This window comes from Leptosomus discolor, chromosome 2 (assembly GCF_034619465.1).
Source record: "Leptosomus discolor isolate bLepDis1 chromosome 2, bLepDis1.hap2, whole genome shotgun sequence".
In the NCBI taxonomy this organism is placed as follows: domain Eukaryota; kingdom Metazoa; phylum Chordata; class Aves; order Leptosomiformes; family Leptosomidae; genus Leptosomus; species Leptosomus discolor.
Genome location: NC_141392.1, coordinates 65,443,650 through 65,460,453, shown reverse-complemented (window position 1 = coordinate 65,460,453; position 16,804 = coordinate 65,443,650). Strand labels below are relative to the sequence as shown.

At 38.4% G+C, this 16,804-nt stretch overlaps 1 protein-coding gene across 1 annotated transcript in view; it reads right to left on the bottom strand.

Annotated features, from left to right (window-relative positions):
* The window catches only part of MOXD1 (monooxygenase DBH like 1), a 51,053-nt gene that overhangs the window by 7,995 nt on the left and 26,254 nt on the right, over window positions 1-16,804 (bottom strand). The window contains exons 5-9 of the mRNA XM_086461227.1: window positions 11,134-11,313; window positions 8,731-8,833; window positions 5,413-5,579; window positions 3,782-3,973; window positions 900-959 (exon numbers count right to left, since the gene is read on the bottom strand). Of these exons, the coding sequence (XP_086317353.1) occupies window positions 900-959; window positions 3,782-3,973; window positions 5,413-5,579; window positions 8,731-8,833; window positions 11,134-11,313 (702 nt within the window). The remainder of the gene's footprint in view (window positions 1-899; window positions 960-3,781; window positions 3,974-5,412; window positions 5,580-8,730; window positions 8,834-11,133; window positions 11,314-16,804) is intronic.

Genomic DNA, 16,804 nt, shown 5'->3' with positions numbered 1-16,804 from the left:
AGTTGGTCTGGCATCACTCTCTGGTTTTGTAGTCAGCTGGCACCGTCCAGCTCGTGTCCCCACAACCAAATTTTCTTCACCTCCAAAACCAAGTGGCCACATTGCAACGGCCAGCACCTGGCCTCTGACAACCTAAAAAGGTGCATCTGGGGGACCATAAGCTGCCATTTGCCAAACCTGAGCCAGACCTCCTCGAACCCGAAGGGGATGCTCACTCCCTGGCCACGGCCCTGCCTTGTTTACTGCCACAGAAATACACCCGGGGCTGCAGCACAGTTGCTCCTTGTCCCTTGGCTGCAAGGTTGCAGTGGTTCCTTCGCTGCAAGGGTGCAGAGGTTCAGTGTGGGCTCCTCCTGCACCACCTCAGGGGCAGCAGCTGTCCAGGAGGGTCCTTGCCTCGGCTCACTGCGTCCACCCTTCTCCTCCCAGCCTGAAGGACCTGCATTCTGCCTGGATTCTACGTTAGGCACAAAAGCAAGTGGTCCCATCTCGGTCATGGCATAAATAAAAATCAATAGATGAGAACTGGCAATTACAACTTCGGGGAAAAGTGCGTAACAAGTTCATTAAAATAATTCATTAGAATATGCAGAATTTACAAGTTATGAAGAAAGAGCTCCTTATAATAGAAAAGTCTGATTTTTAAAGATCTTTTATGAGCTGGCTTGATTAATTTATAAACTAGTCATATGAATGCCTTATGCAAGAGATCAGAGTAGGATCATAATAGTCCCAATGGCTTTAAAACCTAAGAACCTATGAAAGGAAAGGTAATACATAATTAAGCCCACAGAGGCATTAGCAAGTAAGTTCACACCTTTTAATAGCATTTTATGAAAGATATTTTAGTCACCAATATTATCTGTGTACTTATTTTGATCCATTAAAACTTTTCTTACCCACGTCATGCGAATTCGGTCCACAGTACTATAGTGACATTCTGTGATTAAATTATCCCCCTGAAACACAAGATTTAGGAAGGTCACAGTTCTGAAGTTTATCAACACCAGCTTTGGGTAACCACAGATGACAGCAAACACTTAAGAAACAAAGATCAGAGCAGTGGATACAACTTTTTGAAAAAGCAAAGGATTAGGTAATTGGTGTATGCTAAGGCCTTGGCACTTAGCATTCAGATCCTCAGGGATCCCCCATAGATTTAAACAGAGTCTTATTAAAAGTCTTGTCTGTTTGTTTTTTTTTTTTTTAAATAGCAATGGAGATGCCCAGTTATAATCCTATTTTCAGGAAAATTATATATGTAGATGACATACACATGCTATTCTTGCTCCAGAATTCATCCAGTGCTACTTTGGATAGCTTTCCCCAGGCTAATTTATCTTGCCAACTTCAATAGAAATACTTGCCAAATGAGGAAAAGAAGGTTTTCCACATCACAATAACAATTATTTATCTGCCAAGCCTGGGAGTAGAGGAGTGGCAAGCAAAGACTTAACTACATTGACAGATATGTATGGGAAAGCTTGAACATTTACCTTCTCAGGTGGATACAATTAAATTTTTGCTGTCTTGACAAACTGATCTACAGTTTGGTAGTACGTTGTACTAATCAAATACAAATCTCAAAATCACCATGATAATCAAGTGGAAATTAAAATATTGAAGAACACAGCTAGATGTCAAAAATCTGATATTTTTGGTCAACTTCATATCACAAGGATGCCAGAGGTTTATTTGCTTTGGTTCGTTTTTTTGTATCATCATCTTTCCTTATCACCCATTGTATTAATCTTCCCTGAAAAAATCAGATCAGCCTTCAAAGGTTGAGAATTTCTCCTTCCCTACAGCTGTCTCGTTGCCAGATGAATGCTAGCACCAACTGCACTCAGGGCTGCTGGAAGAAGGTGCGTCAGCCTCGTGTCGGCCAAATGGAGACAGAGGTTTCTGAAGCAGTGCAAACTGGCACAGCTTCACTGCTCCCAGCGGGCATATGCTGGTTCTCACTGGCTCTTCTGGCTTACAGACTGGATAACATTCACTAAAAGTGTTCATTCTGTGAGATTAGATCCTTTGCTTCCAAATTTAGAAGAAAGTGCTAGTACGCAAAGGAAACAACCTGGACTCCGCAAGCTGAAAGAAGGATACACCCTTGGAAGAGCTTGCAGAAGGAGAGAATAACAAGAACTGAGATGAGAATCTTTAATGTTATTTGTAAATTGATTAGACTGGTCCAAATTACACCAGATGATGTATGTAAAGCTGTATGGGTAGTTTTACGTAAGAAGAAAACAATAAAAGGCATGAAAAAGGCTTGCTTCAGAGAAGGAATTCCAGCTTCTACTCAAGCTGTCTTTTTTAAGTTGCTGATACTATCAAATACCCCTTTTAGTCTTTCGGCTGTCTACTTGCTTTTGTTCTTGAATTTTAAGAGGCCTTTCTCTATAATCTGCACGGACTTTCCTAAAAATATTACAGGCTTTCTCTGCAAACCTGTCATCTTCTGCCAGCCCTCTTCCTAAACCCTTCAACTCTTCTTTCCTGGAGGAGGTAACACCAGTTTATCTTTGAAGTCCCTGTGGAGTACAAGCAGTTGGACTTCAAAGAGTAAATGCTGCACCTGAACATCCAGGTTTTGCTGCAGAAATTAAATTAGAAAGTTAGCATTTTAGCTTCTTGCCTTTAAAGGACAAATATCAAAGTCTGCCAGTGTGGGAGAAGAGACATAAGAGAGAATGGGACTTGAAGAGAAGCCTGGAAGTTCAAACCATGAGGCTCCTGACCATACTTGAAGCTCAGTCATTGCAATGGTCTCTTCACCTCCCTTTCTCTTACTGCCTCCAATCATAAACAAGATCCAGTTGTTTGATATTTTGCCTCTGATGACCAATTCCGTCAACTAACAGGCCAGTTCACATACACCAGGAGAGGCCCATCTCCAGCTGCTCTGCTGGCCAGATCTGGAGCATCCAGCCTTTGCAGTGCTAAACTTTCTGTCCTCAGCCCAAAGCTTCAACAATGGATGCCAGCTGTAACGAACAAAAGATGAGTGAATAATTTTTAAATGAGTGACTCATCCAAAAAAATATACTCTTCTCATGCAATACCTATGGATAGCTGCTGCTTTATAATTTAATAGTAGTTGGGATTTTTATGGAAGTTATATCACATTATTCTCACAAGAACAGCAGATATAATTGCATTATTTCTTCTTCCAGTGGGGTTTGTTTACTAGTGAAACTTCAGGTGGAACATGAGCATGGAGTTATACTTCCAACAACAAATAAAAACGTGAAACAGAAGACTTAGCTTTTTTGTAGACATGTTTGCAAGGCTGGATACTTGCCGTGTGCAAATACTCAGGATGTGCTACTTGGTTCCAATGGCTCTGTAAAGCCACGTAGTGGCATTTCCATTCTCCAGCTGGCTGGATGCACAAAAATGGCACAACCAGGCACATGTGTGATTTTATAACCTGCTTTGTTCAAACATTCGTGATAGTAAAGTTCGAATCAAGTGATTGTGGACACCAAACACACCCAAAGATTAGCTTGAATTGGGTAGTATGTCTTCATGCCTTTTATTGTTTTCTTCTTATGCAAAACTACCCAAGCCAGTTCTGTAGTGAATTGGGTGGACACTCCTGAGACACTGCAACTTTAATGCATTGGTCACCCTGTGATAAGTGGAAAAATTAACAAAACATTGAAGAATTCTGATTCTATGATAAGAAATTCTGTAGCAAAATTAATCCTAAACGTGAGTAAATGTTAGGCACAAAATCTCTTAAACATTCTCAGAGAAAGAATGAAGAGTGTCGTACTGGTAAGATGGTTCTTTCTTCTTTCAGATACTGAAACTCCTGGAAGTTGAAGTCAAACTCATCGTCATAAGCAAGCAGCTTCTGCTCCTCGCCATTGTGGAAGTGGCGCATCCTGATAGCTCTGCCAGCAAGATGAGCATGAAGAAGTACCGCAAACACATGAATCCCAGTAGGTCTCTCAGCACCTAGAGCCTGGCCAGGGAAAACCAACACCATCAGTGTGCCCAGATACAACGTAATTAAATGAAATGCAATGTACAAACAGAGTGAAAATACATTTTAAAATGCATTTTACATTCCCTCAGTTTACAGCAAAATGCAGTCTGGAGCAAAACCAAATCTGTCTGTGAAATTAAAGCTTTATATACAAAAAAGGCTAGTTTTTTTCTGTGACTTTTTTTTAAATAAAAATGTGGGTTTACTCCTAATGCAGACAGTTTTTATGAAAATAAACCAGACTGCCAAATTCTCAATAGATTAAGACTTCCAAGGGAATGATAGTAAAATCTGGACATTATTTTAGTGCTAACGGTCAGTACTGATGAATGTGGATGTTTATTGTGAAAAAGGATGTCTATGCAGTTATGAATGATGTTATCATCAATATCATGCTAAAAGAAGCACTTAAATTAAGAGGCTGTGGTTATACTATGCTTTACTTTCCATCTTCAAGTCAACTGGTAGTGAAATACTGTAAATTTACATAAGAAACTTTTCTCCAAGCCGAAAACATTTTAAAATTACCTTTTCCAAATTGATACATATCTGACATCACTCCCATTCTAGCTGAGATCTACAGATCCAAACTTCCGATATGCTAAACTTCAAGTCTTTCTTAGAGCGCAAACTAGAAATAATCTGTTATCGCAATATGTTTCAAGTGCAGCCTTAAGGTCAGAAACCTTATGATAATAGATTACTCAAGTAGTTTTGGGCTGCAAAATGCTATGACAATATGCAACATTTAACAACTCCAAGAATAAATCTAAAGTCCATATCTGATTTTCCCTTCACTCTAAACCACATCATAATAAACATTGATTCAACCTTTCTCTATAAATGAAAAAGTATATGGGTATCTCCCATGATACATTAATCACAGGTTTTAGACAATGCTTCAATTATCTGTAGAGATATTTAAATCATCCTAATGAAACCAAGTGTTTAATGAACGCATAATTTTGTACTTTGGACCATACAACAAAACTTTCAGGTCTTTAGTTTCTGTGGTTGGTCTAAGAATACCTTTCAGGCTTTTACTTCACCATTAGAAGCCTTCTGCACATGCACAGATCTTAATTAGTCTCTCTCAACATTTTTTCTGAGCTAGCTGTTCCAGGCTATTAATAGCTTTGCCATGGAAAGCAATGTATGCTTATACATTGAACACACAATTAAAACATCACAAGCACCGTGTCAACCAGTATTACTCATGCCAGTAAAGCAGCCTGAATACTGAGCACCCCAAATATCTAGATCAAAAAGACTCAACGTTCTGGAGGGCAACATGTAGCAGATGCCTTTGCTCGCATGTCTTTAACTGCCAACTATCAATCTTCCCAAGAAATTAAAGTGGCTGTCCAAAAATATTTCTAAGAATGAAAACCAATGGATTCAGGCAGGAGACATACCTCTTCCAGACATTCCAGCGTGCAGTGACCCTCTGACACAAATTCAGGCATGCCCGGTGGGATATTGTGAAAGAGGCTGACCCAAAGACCGGCTTCAATAACCCCAGCATCGTATTTCCTTAAAACCGGAGTATAAATTAGCCTCAGACCAGAGTTATCTATCAAGCCTGCAACAAAAGAACACAGACAGCTGTGGCTGTAAATCAGTATTTTAAAGAAAAAAAAAAATCCAATTATTTCATGTTTTTCAAGGCTTTTCCTAAGTTTTCTACATGAAAATTGAGGAATCAACCTCAATAACCTGGAAATGAGTCAAACCATATGCAGGAAGTAATAAATAGGGGCAGCCCACAGGAGGGTTGTTAAACATGGTATCTTGATATCTGTGGTGTTCAGATGGGAATGAAAAATATGTGCTGTCCGTAGCCCTCGTGTCCCTTCCGCTAAGTTATCCAATATGGACCTCAGAGAAAAGTAGTTAGATTACATGCAGAGCAAAGAGTACAAGGAAATAATAAGACCTCAAAAGGTTCCATGTATGATTTTCAAATGAAATATTTAAAGTACAGCTTAAAGTTGTTTTGTTCCTTTTTCTTTAAAATTTTCAAGCCATGTGTTGCCTTCTACTTGTGAATTTATCTATTCCTTCACCTTGAGCCCTACCATTAACTATATTAATCCTTTGTTTTGGATTCCCTGTCACATTGCAGCATGCCTCAGACGACCAAATACATCCCTTTTACGATCTCCTCAATTAAGAGAGCATGAACTAAACATGAAAATTGGCTTCCTAAATCCCAAACTTGATGAAAATACCATCACGTTTAGTAAAGTAGACAAGAGAACTGTAGAGGATTTTAATGCTGCGCTCACTCAAGGACTTCTTTTGAGTTCAAAAAGCAGTTAAAAGAACAAAAGCCTGTTGTGAAAAGGTTGAGCTTTTAAGAGTCAAAATTATACGAATTTATTTTGTTCACATACGTGTTTAGCCATATGTACTTGTTTGTGTATCTATTCATAATTTATGTTGCCTCCATCATCTAAATGCTTATAATTATTCCTCTTCTATTAGCTATTTTTATTAGGCAAGATATAAGCAAAAAAAAAAAAAAGATTAATTTGTGTTGCACATGCCCTACATTCTGTTAGTTTGTCTGTTACCTTCTTTACGGTCCCTTTTTGAATTTCAATTTTGAAAATTAAAAATGCAGAAAACATACCAAGTATCTCATAGAAGGTAAGAGGCTTCCTAGTGACCTATGTTAGTCTTGTAAAAAACATAACAGACAGCGCCTGAACCCAAATTTTACATCAATATGAAATCAGCAGGCTATTTTAAGATAAGCAAATAACAGGGGGACAGAGAAGGGACTAAGTTACCCAGTCTCTAAAATACCTAAGATGGAGTAGTATATAATTATTAGGGAACAAAGGATATGAACTATGCATAGCCAATTAAGAGTGGTGATCAACTATGAGACATTCTGCAATATACAAATCATGATGTTTCAGGTGATATATACTGTCCCAAAACATCCCAACTTTAAAGTGTTTGGGAATCCATACTCATTCCTTTTCTGAAACTCTTTGTACAATTTCATCAACTTGAATTTTTCCTTTGTGGTATTTCCCCTTCAAGCTTGTTGCTAACACCTAAATGCCAGAAATTTTTATAATATGTAAGAGATTTTGATAAACAACCTCAAAAAAGGTCACCTTTCTAATTAAAAGTGAATGTTAAGGATTTCAGAAACAGAAACATTCAAAACCAGCCAAGCTAGGAGAGCTCAAGCATTTTTGAGTCTAACTGGGAGCCAACTCTGACTACCAATCTGAGTCACTCAAGCATTTTTGAGTCTAACTGGGAGCCAACTCTGACTACCAATCTGAGTCACTAATGTTAGGAAAACATTACCCCAGATCACAACGTGGGGCTAACAATGCGGCCTTTAACTGCAAGACCCAAGCTGGGAAAATGCAGATCCCCAAATGGGAAAACAAATGTGATCCAGTGGCAGGTTGGGTGCCCCCACCCAAAGCAGTGGGAGCACTCAGGTCTACCCCCTCACACTTCTGGCACGATCTTATACCATGTATTTTGTCAAGGAGGAAAGAAACATGACCTGGATTACAGACACCTTGCTCTGCCTACACTGCCTGAATTTTCCCAGGTCTTTCGTGAGACCCTGTGTTCACCTCGGACTGACCCAGCGAGGCAAAATTGTCCCCATTGCTTAAAAAGGAAACAAAGTATTTTGCATGTGCCACTTGAACTAAAACAACGGTATCATACAGCACAGTCGATTAAAATAAAATAGTGAATCTGGGGACAGAACCAATTCGGAAAGAGCTTTTCTGCATGCAACTTCTCAGGCTTTCAGGTAACATTTGATGTAAAAACACGCAACATCAAGAATGCAAATGAAGTTTACTGTATGCCATGCAAATATGCATGTTAAAGGGAGAGAGTCTGTCATTAAATAAAATTATTTTGAGATAGTTCATCTAGTACAACAGAAAGAGGGGGAATAACAGTAAGGCAGAACATTGTAACCCACACAAAGGATTTTATTTTAACACATAGGGGTGTAAAGAAAGGCTGGAACACTGTGCTGTACTGGATTTTACTCAGTTCATATACAGCAATCACTAGAATATTCTCAGATACACTAGTCCAATAAACTATTGTTTCAGAACAAAAAAGTATCTTTCCAAAAGCCAGCTTCAAAGTTCCCTAGATTTTCTGGGGCTCCCTGGTTTCTTTCTTTTGCTTCTTCTAAATGTAAGTGAATTTTAGAAAGAAGATTAAAACACCACCATTATAAATGAAAACCTTATCTTTTGAGATAAACTGCTTTCACCCAGTGAATGATCTAGCAACTTGAGTCTATACTTCACCTTCAGAAACTGCCCAAGGTTCAGGTAGATGTCTTAAAAAAAAATAAAAACTAAAAAAAAAAAAATAAATGGCTCATTCCCTGTGTTTCTGTCTCACAGTCTGGGTGCTGTGCTGCTCTCTCTCAGTCTGATTGAATTTCACAGAGAAAGGAAAGGAGAGAGAGCTAATACGAAGTATGTAGTGATAAAAAGAGATGTATTCACCTGGTCCACAGTTCTTTGTATATCTAAATCTCCTGCTGACTTTAGGTTAAACTTTTGAGTGCAGCAAGAAAAACACTGTGAACCTGGAACTATTGAGGAGGCAAAAATAAACCTCAGCTTTGTATTTGCTATATTTGCTGTGCAATGCAATAACAAGCACTTGTGTCTAGTGCATTTTCTAACCTTGCATGTTTTAAAGAGTGTGAGGGTACAAACCTTCTGTGTATGATGGATTGTCATAATGCACCTCCATAAGAACGAACTGTGGGTCAGCTGCTGTGCCAATGGATAAGCCAACGTGAGGAGGGTAAGTGAAGCCCTGGAAATCAACACATACATACAGAGTTAAGGTATTTTTGTCGTGGTTAAGAGTTAATTTCTTTTTATAAATACACGAACTTTTTTTTTGCAATGATACAATCAAATTAATGCTAAAATTTACAACATTAACTTCTGAACATGGTGTTTTGGTACAATACATTTATTATATATTCAATGCTCTAAATAACTATATCAATATACAATACTAGATCCTATGCATGCTAGAGGATAAAGCCCTGAGCAAACTGGTCTGACCTCACCACTGACCCTGCTTTGAGTGGGAGGCTGGACTAGAGAATTCCCGAGGTCCCTTCCAGCCTGCATTATCTTATGATCTTATGATTATTTCTCCCGTATTTAGTGCTTAAACGGAAAAGAAAAATACTATTTCAAATGTATAAACATTGCAACATCAAGCAGTTAGTCTAGTAATAAAACCCTTAGAAAAAAGTGAATCTACATTTTAAATGTCCCCAACTTCTAAAAGCAGTAATTTCCAGGGAATACTGAGGTTGTATGTAATTAGATTGTTTTTCCTGTACAAATCACTGCATTCTAAGTAAAATTATTTGAACAACAAAGGTGATCTTCATGGCTACAGTTACATTGGCAAGCCACGCAGTGCAAAAGAAATAGCTCTGTACAGTGCAATGGCTTATGCTGGACCCACCGCCCCCAAATGTTGCTCCTTTGGACAAGCTCTGGTCAGACCCCATGCACTGAACTCCATTTATTGTTGGTAGGTGCTGGGTTCACCCCTGCACATTCAGTTTAACTTCATCCCAAAAGAGGCTGTGCAAGTTCTCAAGCCACTTGTAATAATAAACAGAGTTTGGTAAGTAACTGGGAGATTTACTTCAAAAGCTCACTCCTGATTCAAACTGAAATGCCAGTATCTTCTAAGTGAACTCATTTACCAAATTCACATTTATGGGAATTAATCTGCAACATTTTATAGTATATAGCTAATATTTTAATATGTTGAGATTCTGACTTTCTGAAATTTGCAATTTGAGACACCAAATTTCTGACACTTGATGGACATTAATGAATTAACTGTGGTATATAGTAATAAATATTATCACCTCCATTCTACATAAGAGTAAAGAGTGAAGTGAGTACTCCAGTAAACCTGAATGTAACCCAGATCTGTCAGATTCCTCTCTACAGATCTTTAACAACAGGATCATCCTTGCAAAAGCCTCCATAGTTCTTGTCAAATGATAACTTATTTATATGAGTTTTTTATTTCACTTAGATTAAGACAGTTGAAAGTACAAATACTAGGTCAGAGCATAGCTGATGGCAAAAATGCACAAAACACACATCAGGGATAATGTTTATAGTGGATTAAACTTCTTTTGATGGCTCCATGTAGCAGCTCTGGCTTCCTCACACTGCAGCACTCCAAGACAATTTTGGACTGCAGGCTGGCAAACGAAGGCTCCAGAAACTATCATCACCCTACTCCCTCTCTGTGCCCACACCATCGTTTGTGTGGGCCCACAGTGAATTAAGGGGTAAAGAAGGGGTGGGATTCTTTTGACAGTAAAGCTGCCTTATGTCAGCTGAAAGAATTAACCACAGCCTAAATTAACATATGAAATAAGCCAAAAACACAGCCTGGGGTCAACATGGCATCAGAGACTGTGTTTTCTGTAGATACGCCCCATTGCCATGAGCAAAGTGGTCCTTGTGCTGGCTCTACACTCACACAGGATCACTCCTACACTGAAATGAAGCCCCTTTGGGCTGGGTAGGAAACATGAATGACATGCCTGAATGGGGCAATGCTGTAACTAGGTCCGGGTGAGGTACAAAATGAATTAAATCTCTAACTTCATTTGGAAAGTCTTGCCTACATGTCTTTTATGTAGTCACCTAGAGAGACTGCTTTTCTGTCATTCTCCACAAGTAGCAGACACTGGTCATTGCTGGAGGCAGTATATTTCCATATCAGATGGGACAAGTTGATACAGCGACAGACTTCCATGCTCCCAAGCCATCTTTCTTCCCTTAAGGCATCAACTCTCTCTATACTATTTTCATTACTTTTAGCTTGTCCCTCAGGTTGATCATTGCATTTCGTACTTAAAAGGCCAATGAGAAGTTGAGAACTTACTGGTGAGGTATTTAGGGATTGTGACTGTGTACCCTCAAAAACAGACAGATAAGTAATCATTAGGATTATTAATTTATTATTAGATTATTCTTAATCTATCAGGAAGAAGCTTCATTATGATACAGACTCTCCTAAACCCCCATTGATGAACCATGCTAGACAGTCATTCATCCTACCTCTCCTCCAATGGCCCAAGCAAAAATGACCGTCTCACATGTGAGAAAGGAGTCTGGCATGTTGGGGTGGTAACACTCGTGGCCATAGTCCAGCACACTGTCGTTCAAATTGCTGCTGCACTGGTAGAGCAGAATATGGTGCACCAGATTCTCATGGCCTTTCTGGATCAATGGTTCAACCTGTCAATGTTAAAATGAAAAAGAAAGAAAAGACATCTCAAATGTGACTATTTCAATGCAGGTATGCAGACAGAACTAAAAATTACATGGTGCATTTATTTTAGTAGAGGAGACTTGACATTAGATTGTAGTTAGGTTGAGATGTTACTTCAGCACTCTGCCACCCCAAGCATTGAAAACTTCATTGCCCAGGTGCATCTACGGGGGATAGGAAGAAAATTCTGTGTCTTACTGAAACCTCTGTTGCCATCTGTCTTGTTCTCTCTTCTCCCACCCCAGTCTTGCACTGTCACTTGTCTTTCTCCCTGTTCAATCTTGTTTATCCACATTCCAGCATGAAGATGATATAAACCAGCTGGTATCTGAACTGCTCAGAACTTTTCATCCCTGTTTCTGCCTTTTCTGTAACTAGTTCAAACTAGAGTTGCCCATAGTTTCTGTACATCTAGGGTGAGCCTGGAGGTATACCCCACATTCCTCACCAACTCAAGATAGACTTTCACATTTTCTTGACATCTACAAGAAACTAGAATTATTTTACAATCTGTTCAGTTGTAAAGACTTTATTAACATGAAGTCATTCCTGAGAGGTCGGGCGCTCCAGCCCGTTTATGGTAGTGATCAGCTGGAGGGCTCTCAGGGGTGCTCGGGTGCCCCCAGTATAATTTGACCACCAGTCTTCAGGGTAGGCTGAAACGATTTCATTCCCATATACCAGTGTTCACTTTCTATTTGGATGGATGGTGTTAAATCATCTCTGTCAGAGATGACATCCCTGAGGCAAACATCAGTACCTCTGAAAAAAATTATTTTGCTTTTCAGAAAGATCATGTTCTACAAAATATCACCATATGGAAAACAGTATTAAAACTAAAATGAAAGGAGTTTTCCCCTTGCTTTTGCTTTCAAAGACTGCATCCCGTTCTATCATATCTACCTTCAAGTTGAATAAGACAAACATCAATGTTTTCACAAGAAAAGTAAAGCTTTGGCAATATGACTCTTAAGATGGAGGGTGCCATGCAGCATTGCCTTTTAATATTAGGAAAGAGAAGTTATTTTAAACAGCCAAAAAATGTATATACATCCTAACTTTGCATCCATTTGTTTTGCAAGCACATGAACCCCAGATACCAGAGGACCAGAACAGGGTAAGCAAGAAGAGTTTATTAGATTACTAAAATATAGTCAGCACAATATTGTTACCAGGAATTTATCTCTCTGCACTTCGTTCAAACCACTAAACCAATTACAAAAGAGGAAGGGCAGGAAGAAGCAACAAGAGCCTGTGCATATCAAGACCACCCTTGTTGATATGAATTTGCAAAATACCATTGAAGTTGGGCTCTTGGGGAGTCCAGCTGCTGCCGAGTACCTGCATGTCTGTCCAAGAAGTGCACAACCCTAAACCACCCACTTCACTGCACTTAGAAGTCAATGGAAGGATGCCAATTTGCATGGATGCACCAAAGTTTTGTTCTGAAGGCAAGACTGAAATACTTCATTAGAGATCCTCTGTACTGTTCTCGGATAATCCTTATTTCAGTTAGCGTTACCATTATCATGAGTTACTGTACTATAGAAATAAAGCGTTATTTTTGAAGGAGATAGATAGAGTTTTCTCATCAGATAAGAATTTATTCCCAAATATATCAGACTGACTGACAAGGATTCAGAAATCCATTTCAGCCCGATGTTGCTTCTTCCCTCTGCTCCGTCATATACTTGCATATTATCCAAATACTGCAGAACCAAAACCACATTCATATCATGGCAGTCTATACATTAAATAGCAGTATAGAGCTGCACATAACGTGTAGGTTAGTCAGGGAAATGGTTATAGGAATATTATCCCTGTATCTATCAAGAAAAAAGAGTATCTTTGTCCCAACATGTGATAGTTCTGCCTGCTGCTACAAGATCCCAGCACCTGCTGTGCTTACAATCACTACTTCAAAACCAACTTCCCCTCAAAACAATGGGACATCACCAAAATTAGAAACTCACATCCTGTCATCGGGTTTTAGTGTCAGTTACCTAAACAACAACAGCACTTCAAAAAGTAGTTTTGTTCAGCTTTCTTTAGTGAAGAAAAAAAAGTAGAATAAATCCTTAAGCATCTTTCTGATGCATCTTGTAGGAAAACTCACATTCTTCAGTTGCACAAATAAATAATGAAAAGCAGCAGCAAAGTTACACATTTTACACATTTTTATTACAACTTGGTTAAAGAGGTGCCACCTTTCTCTCTCCCCTTTTAAACAAATAGAGAAAAAAAGAAACTATTAGGAGTGGTCAAAAAACTATCAACAAAAAAAACTTGCAAAATCTCATTAATCACAAATTGTTCATTTCCCAGAAATGTATGGAAATATTTTAATGGCCAGCTCCCTAAGGCTCACAGCATTATTTCTGATTGTAATGAGAGAAGGAAGAGGAGCAGACCCCCTAGACGTGTTGTGTTTCCTTTCTCTGATCCAATGAATAGCTAACTGTATTTACTTACTACAATAACTTCAGCAAAAAGAAAATTAAAAAATACAATCTCATTCTCTATTGTAGTGATTATTTGCAGGGATTCTCATCCCAGGTGAATGCTGCTCTATTTATTCAGCCATTTACTATTTTAGCTTACAGAGTAAGTCAGTTTAGGCTTCCTCTCTCTTCCTCTTTCACTTTCCACAAAGAGCATCTGTACAGCTTAGTTTGCTCCAAGCTGAAAAGAAATTCCAAAACCTTGGTTTTTTTTTTTTCAAATAAACAAAATTCTTGTTTTCTGGCCAGCCTTATACACAATGATGAACAATGACTGAGTTTCTCTAATATGGGGCCAAATTCAGCAAATCACTTAATGCATAAGTAGTCCCAGGTGTAAAATAAGTTGCTAGAGCAGGTATCTACAATTAAATATCTAGATCAGGGTGGTTTCCAGAGTACTTGCAGCCTCAATGAACGATAATACAATTTGCAGGGCCCATCTCCTACAAGGTTATTCCTATTTTAACAGATCTTTATCAGTCTTGATCCCTAACTATAGGCATTCATTTTTAAAACATGGACAATTTAATGCACACATTCAAAGTTTCCAAGTTTTTTAATTTTTTAAGCATAAAGTTTTTGGTTCTTCAATAGTCTTTAATCCCCAAATTACACAACGGAAAGCCAAGCTAAGCTAAGGTCTACTTTTGCAGGATTCCAGTCACAATAACAGTGGACCAACCCTAAAAAGTCACCATGACTGTCTTGTTAATTTGTATCAGGAAACAGTGCAACTCTTAGAATACTTACGAAAAGATAATAATTTACTGCAGTAAATTGGTGCAAAGGAGTGAAATACAGAAAAAAAAAGTGATGAAAATAGGCACAATACGTATTAGTCAATAAACTGCAGATTTAAGTGAACAATTCATTTTTATTTGGATTCTTATTTACACACAGCCTTGTTTACTGTGTTCTCATAGTGTAAGGGGACCCTCAAATGACACTTTCAGCCACCAATAACTGAGTAATTTAGATGGGTTGCAGCGAAAATGGGAATCCGCCTTTCACTTTCAATATTTGTGAGGAAATCTGTGATTTTGAAACATAGTTCCTTCCCCTTTCCATGCTAATTCCTACCTACCTCTTGTTAGCCAATGGAGTCAAAAAAGAGGCTGAAAGGGAACATGAACATAACTACCTGTTTTCCCTATTTTACCTCATTTTTTGAGGCTCATCTGTGGTGCTTTCACTATTGCTGACATGCAAGGAAGACCCAGCTGTCAGGATTCATCTCTTTGCCATGTTGTGAATAAGCCTGCAGAGATACTGCACCACCGGCGCACCTCGGTGACTTCTTCCCCTGCAGGCAAAGTGCATTTTCTGCTTGACATTTCCTAACTGCCAGAGGCTCAGAGAACAAAAGCCCTATATTCACCCTACATCAAAATGCCCAAAGCGTTTGGGCCTGCAAAAAGTAAGTGCATGCAGCAAGACACAATCTTTCCTGCTTTTCATGAAACCTTCAGAAAGAAGCTCCTGGTTTATTATTCATGATGATTTGCTTTCTGCATCCTCTCTACCTTCCTTGAAAGCCTGGGTGAAAGACCTTTCTAAACAAGTACACTGACATACATGAACCTATCTGACTCCCACTAGCAGAGGTAAAAAATAACAGATGTACTATAATCCCCTACCACATCAATCAGGTTTCCAAAGAAAGAAGCATTTTAAATAAACCACATTCAAATGCGAAATTAAGACACTGCCTTCTGCAACCAAAAGTATGGGTTACGGTTATGGTGTTTGGATAGCATGACCTATACTTGTTGGGCAGGTTGAGAGGCTTTACAGAGCTCCTTTCATCATACTGAATACCTTAGCACTTCTGAAAATACTGACTTTTAAAGAATATAAAATAACAAATTTTCAATTTATTATCAAGATGAAACAGATAAGATGTGTGCTTTCCACCTCTTAAATTAACAGAAGCCCTATTCCAGTCAACAAGCTGACATCACATGAACAAACAAAATGCTTATATCTGCCAGTGATGGGTTACTCAGCTTTAATTTTCCTTCCTCTCTTCTCTATTTCCTATTATTCCTTTACCTGCTGCACAAATTGAACATACCACATGTCATTTCTTAAAAAAAAACAAGCCAGCATTGTAACATAATAGAGCCTTACATCTCAAGCTGCTGATAAGCAGGATCAAGATACTAATGTACAATGTATTAAACAGGAAGAAAATGCAAACAGCTCAAATGGTCCAAGAAGTTAAGATTCCCTACAAGGAAAAAATATCTCTTTCTTGCTTATTCCTGGTTTTTTCCCTTTTTATTTGCTTTGCTTTCTTTGATGTTAGCAGCTGTGGTTTGTTCTTCACATCTGTTTGTGCAAATGATGAAAGTTAGTAAACTATACCCATAGTCTCCCCATAGTGTCCCTGCTAGAAAATATAGCCCACTGAATGTCAGAAAACAAAAAGCCGACTTTATTTTTATATATGAAAATGGCAACAGGTTTTTGATCTTGTTGCAGTGATGCTTCTACACTGGAATGTCAATGAAAAATATGATTTTATTTTTTCCGGCTTAAAAGGTAGTGTCAAATTAATTTTACATTTTAAAGACACAATGGGGTAGTATATTGCCATATAAATGACTCTGAATAAGGCCACAGCCTTACACAACACCTCATGTATGTAGCCGGTGGTGACACAGGGAAAAAACATTATTTTACAGTCTTAAAATTGAGAGCAAAAATTTGACACAAGATTTTTGTTCTAGCACTGCTGCATCTAAGAGAGTTTCTAGCCCGTGGTTGTTTATTTTATTTATATAAGCTTGACAAGTCTCTGATTAACTCAGACCAAAAAGTGATAGTTGTGAAACTGAGTACTGGCTGAGTTTATCTGAGAGAGTTTTTGTAGCAGAAGACCAAGTTATAGGGTCTCTGCTTTCTATATTCACCCTCAGGAAGAACTGTTACCTTCTTACTGATTACTCTG